This window comes from Anticarsia gemmatalis, chromosome 17 (assembly GCF_050436995.1).
Source record: "Anticarsia gemmatalis isolate Benzon Research Colony breed Stoneville strain chromosome 17, ilAntGemm2 primary, whole genome shotgun sequence".
NCBI classification, from domain to species: domain Eukaryota; kingdom Metazoa; phylum Arthropoda; class Insecta; order Lepidoptera; family Erebidae; genus Anticarsia; species Anticarsia gemmatalis.
The window spans coordinates 4,531,737-4,545,569 of record NC_134761.1 but is presented as its reverse complement, the minus strand read 5'-3'; the positions used below and the strand labels follow the sequence as shown (position 1 = coordinate 4,545,569).

At 33.5% G+C, this 13,833-nt stretch overlaps 2 protein-coding genes across 13 annotated transcripts in view; both read right to left on the bottom strand.

Annotated features, from left to right (window-relative positions):
* Ih (hyperpolarization activated cyclic nucleotide gated potassium channel Ih) overlaps positions 1 to 13,833 on the bottom strand; it is a 257,619-nt gene that overhangs the window by 194,961 nt on the left and 48,825 nt on the right. The gene's annotated exons all lie outside the window — the stretch shown is intronic.
* Positions 1,759 to 12,233, bottom strand: LOC142980098 (uncharacterized). Its single transcript, XM_076125402.1, has one exon. It carries the CDS (start codon positions 7,845 to 7,847, stop codon positions 6,429 to 6,431), a length of 1,419 nt encoding a protein of 472 aa, XP_075981517.1. The 5' UTR covers positions 7,848 to 12,233; the 3' UTR covers positions 1,759 to 6,428.

Sequence of the window (13,833 nt, the reverse complement as noted above, 5' to 3'; positions counted from 1 at the left end):
TTAGTGTTTCTTTTTCTCATTTGTTCTTAATTTACTCGCCGAGAAGAAAGCTCGAGATATATTAAATTTTATACTTCATTAAGTTCGAAAATACAACATAAATAAACAATTTACGCATGTCTCCTGCTGTAATCATGACAAACCAACTCGGTCAATCCTAAAAGGATAAAGGAAAGGAAAATCAAAGAATTTACTTATTTATGAAAGGAGAAATAGGGAATTATACATGGATCGGCGCAGCATCCGCTTGTTAGCTAATGAAAATCTTATTGCAATTGTTGATTCGTCTGCGGAGCCCGTCTGATTGTCTCTAGAGCTCTCCGAACTGACTTTTCGAAGCTATGGAATATCCCTGTGCTAGAACGGATTGCTTGCACAGCTTATGATATTATTCTGAATATTTTTCTTCCCTATTCTTTTTGCTAATGAACTAAATGTTTATATGTCAACCATAGGTATAATAATTAATATATATTAAAGATGGTCATTTGATGGAAGGCTATGTAATCTTTTCTTGACTACAAAACAGACTCCGAGTAAAAGTCTATCATTTACCATCTCTTAAAAGGTCACTAAATATATTAAAGTTTTTAGGCGAATCCTTTAAAAACAGTCTTATAAATAATAGAGGTGATGTTAGTCATAACTGATTTAAAACTTACAATTTAAAATACTGGATATAAAGGTTTTTTTTTACATACAAAATAATGGACCTTATTTATCATAAAAGCTGTAATAATCACAGTTGAATGGATGCTACATCGTCCGTTATAATTAACTAATTACTTCATATGTTGTTTTCATATCGTAATTCAGTGAAACACACGTGAAATTGAGCGCTGTCGTAAAATTTATTCAATTTATTTCGCAAATTGATGACGATGATATACGATGAGCTCATAATAATTTTGCTTTTATGCACATTGCATATATCGATTATATGTATGTGATTCAAAAAACTATTTATTCTATGTTATATGCAATTTGAGAATAAAGTTTCTAATTACATAATAACTGAATGAAATAGTCTGCATTGTTACCCAGTCTCCACGACTTTCAATCTTAAGAGACCACTAAGTTTTATTCAAATCGCTTCAGTGGTTCAGGCATGAAGATGAGACAAACAGTGCCGTCTGCTAGGGTGTGCAAATAAATAATAATAGATATTGTCTACATCTATTATTATTTATTTGCACACCCTTTCTCATCCCAATCTCCTTACTCTTTTAAACACCTTCACAACAATCTCTGCATCACCCTAAGGTAGACAGGGAGAATGTGCCCCTGGCATTAAGTCCGTCTTGATACAGCTCTGTATATAAAGATTAAAATAAATAAATAAATATAATATTATTAGAGGTAGTTGTAAATCTCGGACTCAAAAAAAGACATTAGGTTGCTTTCTTCCCACGAAATTCAGATTTGTTCCGCATTCGCCTCACTCGTTCGCCTCACATTCCAAAAAAATCTTTTTTCGCCCCATGTTAAATTTGATTCTTGTTTTGCCCCACTTGAAAAGAGTATGGTAGGCACACAAATTGATTCTACATAACTGCCTTATGGCTAATGCGACAGTTTGTTATGTCTGGGTTTAATTTATCAATAATATCAAGGAATTGTGTATGTTGCTTCTTTTTTATCCATTAATAGGATGTAAATTAATGGTACAACATGTATGTTCTCCCGAGTGCTGCCGAGGTCTCCATAAATGATATATAACTGTTTGAATGGTTTAACAGTACATTTAAAAGTGCCATCTCCGATAATGTTCTATATTTTGTATATATTTTCTGATTTCTTGATCAGCAAATGCCAATATTCTTGTTTTATTATACCCGTAGTCAAAAAGTAAAAAGTCTTCATAAGCCTTTGATATTTGAACCTCAGAGGCTATTTTAAACGTTGACTTTTGAATATTTTGAGATTTGTTTCTCGCATTGTAGAGACCAGTTTTGATTTTCGATAATTCTGGTGAAACTTCAACTAGATCTGTACCTCTGTTTTTCATCCTTATTAAGCATTCATTATAAATTGATGTGATGGGTTTACCATCTGCAGATGCAGCTTCTTGTTTATAACGAAGCAATTCTTCTTTGATCTAATTTTTTGCCACATTAGGTTTGCAAAAATTGTGTTGCAATATTCTATTTACATGATTGTAAATGGTAACTACTCCACCTTTACATTTTCTATTTACACATCTCGACGAAATAGTACCATTTTTATTATTTCTCCTTTTTACGTGTTCATATCCGTCGAACAGAAGCATAGGCTCGCCCCGCTTTGATTTAATAAACGATAGATTTGTAAGGGATGTAGATTGAAAAGGTTCTTCTATTTTCAATTAATACTTAAAATAAAATAATGAACGTTAACTAAATTCAATTTGAATTACACACCTCTTTGCACTTTAACTCGAACACACACAAACAACGAATGAGTACTAATTCTAATTACCTACATTTTGCTATGTGTCGCCCGACCCTTACTGATAATGTCCCTGATTGGCTGACCACATTTGGCTGGTCTTGAAAAAAAGGGTTGCGATCCGATCTATTGTCTTATTTTGTACCTGCTCATAAGTTTGTGTGCAAAAAGCTGTAATAAAATATCAATGAATATTTATGATTTTTTAGGCTGTCTGTACTTAAACAGTATAAATCTGAACTCATAAATATTCGAGGCGAATCAAGAACGAAAAATGAGGCAAAACAGGAATAAAAGATTAAATTAAGAATAAATATGGCATTTGGGGCAAAACAGGAATAAAATGTAGGGCAAATACGGATTTTTTCATGTGGGGCAAAACATCGCGGGTCGAATGCGGAACAAATCGAAATTCACGTAAACGAAGCAACGGGTTCAAGCTATACCTACTTATAATTACGAATTTTCCGCTGACAACCATCGCAATATACATAATAATCATATTCCAATACGATACCAGTGTTGTTTGCTATAGTTTCAACACGCCAACCGCTGACCATTAGTAGATTAATTCATTATTTTAATAACACGATCTTTGATTCACCGTGCACGCTTCATATTACATGTTACGGTTTTATTTATGTACTGACGTGTTTTTCGCGTGTTCCTTACATTATAAATGATTTGAAAGTAATTAAAATGTTTCTGTTGGATTTTCAAGGTTTTGATTATAAATTCTATAAATATTTTACGTTACCTGATTTTGAATGATAATAGCTTTTTATTTATTTGTACTGAAATGAAGCTAACATTATTATTTTGGTCCTGTATAACAAGGTGTAATGTGAATAAAGCAAGAGAAGTTTGTAAGGATCGCAGCAAGTGGTGTTCTCTGGTCTCTGTTTACCACTGTGAGAAAAAGGTTAATTTGATGTATGAATGTAAATACTCAGTAAATGCAAGACTTTATAAACTTTTTAAACGATCCTAGAAAACTACCCCTTATCCCTTAGATCCTCAAACGCGTTACATTTCAACGAGGCATAATAATATGTAAAAAGTGTCTCTTAAATCCTACAGCGTAAAATTAACATGACACAACAAAAACACGGTCTAAATAAAATAATTTCAAATGTTCACATCAATATTAGCACAGGTAACATAATGACAAATTACAGGAAATATCCATTAGAAACTAAACGAACCGTGAAATACTTGAATATGAACGTTTTAATGAATCAGAGGCGGGGTCGTAATACATGTAACAGTGTAACAGCTAATCTGTTGTTCACCCCATGAGAGAGGGGGATGAGACAAAATTTAACTGAGCTAATGAAGTGAAATAATTGATTAATTGCTTGTCAGCCGCCCGGCCGTGCCTCGAATAACGACTTATGACTCTAATGAGTTATGACTTTAAATCGTTTTGGATGGATCGCCCGGGTATGTTACATGATAGGGCAGTTTTTAAACAGACTTTAAATCGTTTTTGTTGTGAATTAAACAATTTAGAAAAATGGTTGAATGTAACTATGATAATGTTTAGAGAAGAAAGTATTATATTTAGTTGGTTTTGTTTATTTTTAAAAAAGCAAGTGTTGGAAAAGACCCTGGTAAGGTGCTACTCGCAAACACGCATTACACATATCAGGTAATTAACTTCTAGATTAACAAGACTCATTAATAGCTATCTGATTTTTTTCTAATTGGATAAAGAATTGCTTAAATTTAAAACCTCAAAATCGCCGTTTATCCAAATAAAAATGTTATTTAAGTCGCTTAACCCTATACTTATTCTTAAACAACTACTCCCTAAACTTCAATTCATATAATTCTTAAACAAGCAAGCAACAAATGGTTCACATTTGACTCGCATTTAACATAACAAGTATAAAACACAGTACTCAGACGCACGTAACTTAGACTAATAGGCAGTCATTACGACTACATCCTAATGTAGAGATAGATACACATTCTTAAACCTTCATAAATTCCTTAGGGGATAGTTGCGTAACTGGTGTTTAACTGACTGCGGTAGAAAAGGACGGATATATTTTTGTTTCTTCGTTTTTTTTGTGCTGGATTTAGCAAGAAATCTGCTTTATAATAAATTTTATAGAGTACGTGTTTGTAGTTTCTGAAAACTCATTTCAAAAACTAAAATAATCAGAAGTTGAAGCTGCTCCAATTATTTTAATCGTACTAAGATACTAGAGAGCACAATGATAATTATAAAAGTTTATTCCAATTATACTAATTTCAACAAGAAACACACGGATTGTTATAAAAATTCATAACTAAGCTTGTGGATTTTTTACACGGATTTACATAATTGAGTTATTCAGGAGCTCTGGACAAAGGTTTTTGAAACGATTGTCTCCAATTACAAAGACTTCAAACAGAAGGAAATAAAATGTACAAAAAATTTCATTAAATCTACTCGCCGATGTATCTAGTAGGCGTTTTTCCTTTAAGCGCCCATAGCAACTGAGAGTAGGTCCGTGTTACTACGACTTTATTTGATTCCGTTGATCCCGTGGCCAGATTCACAAGCTTCCAATGCCGGATATTTTTCCCCGATACACCAAACAAAAGAAACATTTTAAAGATGCAAAACTCTTAAATATTCCACCTCCAATGGAATTCGTTATCGTTGTGTACAAATCTCATTTTCTGTTTTAATTTATTAAATCAAGTTTGTGCCAAGGAAATTGAACGCGGCTGCCGTTTCCCCATAATAACCCCCTTTATCTTCATTATTTTTGCCACGCCCCGGCTCTGTCAAAAATGCTTCTTCACTTCGTTCAGCCGCGTTATATATTATTTGGTATTATTAAACGCGGTAAGCTAATTATGAGGGGCATTTGTTGTTTATTCGTGCTATTTTTCACTTAATAAGTAAGTAATTAACAAAAGAACGATTCTCTGACTCAGCTTTATGTTATAATATCTTCAGCAATCATTTACAGTAACAATATTCGTATAGAACTATCGATTAACTGTGCATACACGCTCCAAATTCCATTCTAGAACAATTTAAAATTGAAGTGCTTTAAAACAAGCTGAACTTTTTAAATATTTGCTCTCGAATAGTTGACTACAGCAGCCAGTGTTCGGCAGAAGCTATTTTCAAATACACAGTTGAGTTGAACGTAACTAAACTTGGTACAAATCAGACCTCAATCGGGCACTTTCAAGTGCAGTCGGCTCGATATCTTCAATCCAATCGTTCACACAAAGAAATCTCTCGTCCCACTTTTTATTCGACAAACTGGGTTCAAACATGGCAAGTTTGAAAACTTGTTTACTGCCAGTTACCGTCTTCTGCCGAGGATGTGGGATCGATTGACGGTTTTATATGAACAGTTACGTGATTACGTATCCGTCTCATTGCAAAATCAAATTCGAATTATTTCAACTATCTAAATACTGCCCATCATTGAAAATTATGGGGTAATTTTGGAGTTCTTTATTAATTTTGCTTACAGACTTAAAACTTACAAATATAATTTTAATGAAGTATATATGACCTACTCGTAAATATAAACATGTCACGTAATTAGTGAGCCAAAATTCAACAGCATTCTGAGCCACATAATAACCCTAATTTACTCTTTAAAATTTTCTACATGTTACCAACATACAAACCAAGAAACGATGCTAAACAGCTACTTCGGTTACACAACATTACCGCATATTATAAACATTTTTTTTTTTTTATAATCTTTATTTATTGAGGGCTTTTAACTCTATGAGCTTATGTCAGCCCCATCACAACAAAAACAATAAATCGACACAGTTATTTTCTTAAAACTACGAAATATAAATTTATAAACACATTTCACCTCAGTGGCTGGATAAACTAAAAAAATACTAAACATTCCTATGTCTAAACAATTCAAATATAAATTATTATAAAACTTTTGCCTCTAAACAATAATGTTTCAAAATCAACTAATTTAGGCCTCAAACTTTGAGAGTTTTACTGAAAAATATCTAACTTATCCATTAAAAAGATTAAACAACTGTCCAACGACATCTCCACTGTTAAACATACTCCTAAGAAAATATTTACATTCGTCACAAATAACTCTAAATGCCAACTGAATCTTTTCGTCTACAGTTTTTTCTGATATAAAAATATTCTTTAAATTCCAAATTAAATTCAGTAAGTCAAATTTTTTCTGTTTAGTACTACTAGGTTGTTCTCCAGTCATTTTCTCAAATTGTTCAGATTGTACAAAGCTGGGAATGGACTCAAACGAATCCACATTTTCACTCCGACTGCTTTTTGTCCTTGTGCTCTTTTCTTTTCGTTTGACGCTGTATTTATGTGGTAATATCGGGGAAGAAGAATTCATGTCTTGCTGGCCATCTGAAGAACTATGCACCACAACATTTGCTTGAACAACACTGCTGTATGTCCTATTTCCACTTGGAAGAACGTTGCTCAAGTCAATAGGTTTCTTTATAACTATACTCTGAGGTACTGACTTCTCACCTTTATTTTTCAAATACATTTCGAAAGCTTTTTTATAAGTGACGCTCTGGTCACTCATAATAAAACGAATCTTCTTCTCTTGCACAAATCGAGGGCAACATTTGTCGAGAGCCATGTGCGATCCCTTACAATTAGGACACTTAAACACAGCAATATCACAGTTAACGTGATCCAAGCCACATTTGGGGCAAACTATTTTACTGGACGAGCAATATTTCTTTATATGCCCAAACTTCCAACACGCGGAGCACTGTGTAACTGGAAATACATATTTCTCGACGGTAAATTTACACCCGTATGCGTAAATATACACGGGAGGATGTATACTCTTGAAAGATAACCTCAAAGTTTCGCTGTCAACCCATACATGATCTCTGTTCAATCTCTTCAATCTTTTTACAGACAGAATGTCACATGACGCCAAAATATTTTCTAGTAATTCCTTCTCATCAATATCCAGATCAACTCCTCTAATGATACCATAAGACAAATTAATTTCATCAATAAACTGAGCTCGTATTTTCTTTTCAATTAATTTTTCACAGTTGGCGAGCTTTTCTGCTTGAATTTTATTACTGAATCGGACAAATACTTTATATGGGCTTTTATATTTAATTTTAATGATGTTCATAATACCTTGATCACGAATAAGTCGAGCCAAAGCCATCTGCTTTGGTAAAATTTGTACCGATGACAAAGATACTTCATACTCGCCTCCAACTCGCATACTCTCCTCAGCATCCACGAATGTTTCAGATGAATTTATATTATTTTCAGCTGAAAAACTTCTGAACAGCTTCTTCTGCTTTCTCCTACAAACCGTGATATAGCCATCCTCGCTGCTGTCTCCACTATCCCGGGCTCTCTTGTCGCCCTTTTTATTCTTGTTATCGTCATCACTGAGGTCGCCCTCCTCCATAACAAAGACAATTGTATATTATTATGTATTTACTGCTTATTAAATCCAAAATATTGCGAGAATATAATTTTGGAAATAAAATTGTATTATAAACATGACATACTCTAATTAGCTGTTCTAACAACACAAACAGCCATTGTCCCCCAAACTCCGAACTTTCAAATTTATGACGGAACAAAAAGTGTTTAACAAAATTCATAACAGTTACAGGGCTTGAACATCTGCCGGTTGCATAAGAACCTCCATTGATTACTGAGCGGACGTCTGAGGCGACGAAGCGATCCAACTTTGAAATATCATGGACTGGCCGAGGTCCAAACCAAAACAAGACAAAACTTGCTAACAATTGAATAATATGAAGTTAAAATCAACTTAGTGCACGAATACGTTTGAACTAGGAACCGCTGGGTGATTTAATTTGCGAATGTTAGCTACGGATATGTTCGTAGATGCTGCGAATGTTTTGGCTCGTAATTATATTCAGAGTATGTTGCGCTGGCTTGCTTGTTTAATGTCATTTATTCAGTTTTAGAGCTGGGTTTTATGTATGCAATTTCTAAGCCACGCTTTGTAGCCGAAATACAGCTTTAAAATCAAAAAGAAAACACGGTGTGTGTTATTTTTTAACTGTGTATATTTCTTAACGAATGGTATCTAAGGATGCAAATACAATATGTAAGAATAACATAAGTTAAATACTACTAAAATACAAAAGTAGTACTGAAATCGCGGCAAAATAACGTCCCGTTTGAATGAATATTGTGGACAGAGCAACTACTGAATGATATATCTATCAATGGTATTGGGTAGCGCGGGAACAGAGCCGAGACCCGTGAAATTTTAATACGCCGCGCACCGGGTTCTCCCAATCGGAAAAGTTATTGTCTGGTGCTATATTATTCGCTCTCTTTTCCTCCTTTTATTGTAAATGGGATAGAAAAAGACGCACTGCTTAGTAGCTAGTATCAGTAGGAACAGTTGTGATAATCTAGTTGAAAGATTTTATTGAAGTTACTTAATAAAAAGGCTGTATGGAACAGAATCGTGCTAGTATTAGGAACATTGTTACAGTGTTAATTGGAACAATCAAAATTGATGCAAATACCAATGAGAAGCAATTTTATTGTCAGTGAGCGTTTTCCAGTTTCTCTTAATCACAAATCATACAGTAATATTTATGTTAAGGTCGCGATAGTTTAAAAACGTTAACCCAAAGGTGTAGAAGAGGTGAAACAATCTGTCGTCAATTACATTCTTACTCCCTAATAGAGGGCGAATAAAGCCTACCATCTAAACTGATGCTATTTTCAACAGAAATCGGAAAACCTACCAACATTTCCTTTACATAAGAAAATGTAACGAACAAACAAACATACATAAAACGTATCGTACGTGATATTAGTATGCGTTGTGTGTGTTGTAGCGTCATTCTCTGTAATTGCTGAACTGTAAAGGGGACGGGAGGCGTTGATAACTCCGCTCGTAATCAGTATTCACGACATGAGTGTGTCCGTATGTTGTGTACCTATTTACTTTGTATTATACTGATTTAAAAATGACGACTAAAAATAACACAAAATACTTATAGACACACTAAAGTATTCAGTTGGTTGCAACTAACGGTAAAAGTATTGGGTTTTCGTTTCGATAGATAAAAATCTGTTATAAAAACCTGTATGACAAGATGCATGTATGTATGTGAATGAAGTGAAGTTTGTAAGGAACGTACTAAATGGCGTTCTTTGTCTAACCTACCACAACGGGAAGGCGAAATTTTTGGTGCGTATGTCATTGTATGTTTGTATGGAAACCTTCTGTGTCTGGAATATAGAATTATTGAAAATAAAGAATATAATAAAAGAAATAGAATAAAAGGCGATAAAACTTTAGACATGTTAGATAAATTTTTACTAAGTAAAACCTTGAAATATTTTCTTCGTTGGCTGTACTTTAAACGCTCTAAGTGATGTATTTTATAATAATATTGAACATAAAGCTCTCGTTCTCTCTCTTGACATATACAAAAATAATACAAGTCCAATTTCCCACAATAGATCTAACAATTCAGATCTAACTTCTCCGCAACTCAGAACTTATCCGTCGAACGTCGGCTAAACCCCCACAAATCTAATGCAACAAAGCAGAGGAAATCCATTTTCCGTATACTGAATGCAAATTCACAGTATACAGTTACAGCTTTATATATATACAATGTGTAAACAAAACCCTCTTTAAAACTGGAAATATTGATAGGATAGATAGATAAATTTGAAAAAGATGCTACTCAAAGAACTCGAAAAACAAAACGAATATTTTTTCTGAATCTTCATGTATTATGAGTTTTATAACATCTGGAGTTTGACATGTTAAATTTACTGAAAAAATAGTTCCTATAGCGTCCACTGGAGGCGCTGATCAATTTTTTATACAAGATTACTCCATAGCTAACCTGTTGTCGCTAGTTGAAAACGGTAGAGAATAACGCTACAGCATACATAGTATTTTAGTAGCATATTACATAATATTTTAAAATCAAAAATCCCTGTCTCTACAGCCTTTGTTTTAGGAAGCGTTTCACTTACTGTACATCGATATATCTTGATATATTGCTATTCATATCTAATGAATAGTTGACGGCACTAGTGTATTGTGATTTGATTAATGGCTGGAATGGCACATCACTACGGAGACACAATATCTATTAGTCATAGGTCAGGGACGCGAGAAAGTTCAATGGAACAACCCTTACGATGTTCTGTATTGTTGATTTTGTATATCGTATTAATGTACGGTGGATTTTGTTCATGGAATTAATTTGATTGTTACTAAGAAGTATATACTCGTGTTATAGGATTGTTATATGACTAGAGATATAATCCCACTTGTATTATGTATGTAATCGTTTCTTGTAATCTCTTACGTAGAATTTAATCTAACACACACAAACCTAACAAAATCAAGGTTACGTATAAACCTATATTAGGCCATTCATCACGCTATGATTCTGGATATAATAGCACGGATTTGTCAAAAAATGTTGTTATGCAACCTAATTAAAACTTCCAAGACTTTCTTTGATACAACCAGAAGAGTAAAGTTTAGAGCTAAAAAATCTGTCGTTATGCGACCTCAAATAGTGTCAGTGTTGGCTTTGAGGCACGAAACTCAATTTCCTGACTTCACCGTTTTGTTAGAGGGGACAAAACGTAAAAGTTACGAGTACGTAAGCCAGTGTATTCTTTTATTCCGCACACTTTGATAACTTTATAAAAGAGATGTTTTGTTCGTTATGGAGTTGACACGTAAAGAGCTTATGTGATCGGCCTCAAGCCGCCTCAAAGGCTGTTTGCAAAAATTGTCAAAGGATATTTTGCATTTAATAACGTACGTTCTGATTGAAACGTATTTTTCTTATGCACATATTTGTAGCTCCGTACTTGTTTACTTTTGTTTTATAAAGACACATTTGCGTTTACAGTTAAATGAACCATTATAACAATTTTATGTTGGCTAAGACAAGCCGTCCTCAGTATCTAAAAAAACTCTTATAACTAAGATAATAATGAAAATGAAGTCACCTCTTTTATAAGAATCATTTATAAGAGATGCTGGATCATTTATCTCTCAGCTTATTTCATATTTATTTAAGAAATAAAACACAACTTACTTTATAACACCGGTAATAAATTGTCGCGTGTTATTTTACTGTTTAGCTTGACTGTGTGGGAGTGCGAATTATTGCTTTATGCAAATTCAGTTTTAAAATACATTATCGATCAAATGAGTCGGGCCCGGTCATTGTCTTATGCAGAAATAAAGAACCTATCTCGAGACAATGTCCAATAGAAAGTCATTTGCATTTTAAATTGTTATAAAACACTATCAAGTAAAGCTAGTATGTTTTAGATTGTAGCTAAGTTTCAACTAACGACTGTTTCAATAGACGTGAATTTGTAATACAAATCTTGTTGGAATAATGTTTATTTATTATTGTAAAACATATTCAGATAGTGGTATAATTCAACTACGAGAAAAGAATATTTACAATAAATATTAATTACAAAATTATGTATTGAAACTATGCTTAAACTCCAAATACATAATATTGGATATAATAAAAAGAAATATAGATACATAACTATATTCACTTCATTCGTTTGACTTTGTTTTTCACTGTGTTTAATCTGATTTCAACAACGCAAAATAAAAACATGGACATAACAATACGATAAGTATTTACCTTAGCACATTCCCCATAAAAAAAATGATAACCTAACTCTCAAAAAGTTCACAATTCGATACATAACCATCATAATCCTTATCTCCCATACTAGCTGACCCGCGCAACTTCGCTTGCGTCACTTAAGATAATTTTAATAATCGTAATTTTCCCCGTTTTTGTAACATTTTTCACTGTTACTCTGCTCCTATCGGTCGTAGCGTGATGATATATAGCCTATAGCCTTCCTCGATTAATAGGCTATCTAACACTGAAAGAATTTTTCAAATCGGACCAGTAGTTCCCGAGATTAGCGCGTTCAAACAAACAAAAAACTCTTCAGCTTTATAATATTAGTATAGATAGTATAGATTAAAAACGACTGAAGTATTCGCAAGACAGTTATGAAAGCTGTATCTATTTATTTGCTTCTCGTTTATAATAATAAAGCTAGCTTTAAGTGGTATCGGTCTAACAGAGGAGGCGACGACGCTTTCAAACTTACTATTAACCTATTTTCTTCAGGTCACCTCTACAAGTTGCGCTATGATAACCATTTTACTTACTATGCATTGTTGTCTTCTAACCAGTTACGTAATAATGCGCTTCTTCACCTAAATAGTCGCTTATACTTAGTAAAATAATTGTTATTAACGGTTGCTTAGCGATGAGATGAACCTTTATTATTGTCAAAATATATGGGATCGTATACCTTTACTTGGGTGTCATTTATGAAACTGTACATAACACAGTACACATACAAACATACATAATATCATGTCCGAAGGTTTAGGCAGATGTGTATAAAATTTACACACGGGGCTTTTCCGACCCGCTAATTTGAACCCGACACCTCAAGATCAGCAGTCGGATACCGACTGCGCCACAGAGGCCGTCATACTAACACAAAAAAAAAATCAATGAAAAATAAACGAGTTTTTAAATCGAGCATTCAAAGTATCCTACAGCGTTATGTTATGTATAAGTTATGATTATTGAGGTGCTTACTTTACGAAAAAGTATTCCACAGAGAACTTTAAAATTACATCTGAAATTGCAGCTGCAGATATAACGGGACTGAAATTAAAACTGTGCCAGCGACAACTCAAACTACTGACGAAAACTAATGAGTATTCCTTTACGTTCAAAATACATGTCAAACATACTTTAAGAATTGAATAGCAAATAGGTACATCATTATTTTAATCAGAATTAATGATACTCCCATTTCGGGGTAAAACCGCCCACTAAATAACATTTCAAGTTTAAAGCAAAGCAATTTATATGAATGTATATCTTTCCGAATAGAGCTCTGATATTTTTCGACAACACCCAGTGATTTAAAAGACAACGGTAAAGGGGAACTTTCGCAATAATAAATTTATATAGAGCTCAGTCGCCTATGGATTTTGATATCGTGGGTACAAGCAATAGGGGTTTCGTGTTCTATATTCCGTTTCATTTTTCCTTTTTCCACGCATTTTTATTCATTCGAACACACCTCAGACTACTTTGTGAATGTTACGATATACGAGACTCAGGATAGGTGTCTATACGAGGATCGAATTCTAAATTGTTTCACGAATATCGCATAATAATCTCGCTTATCGTAATCTTGTGTTACGAATTTACGACACATACGTGCTGTATAACTTTTTCTTTATGTGGAGAAATCATGTACAAAATACTACACAATCTCAGATAATAATTTTACTATATGATTCTCTCTTTTGACTTTAATTATCGTCTCGTCTGGATGAAGGTATA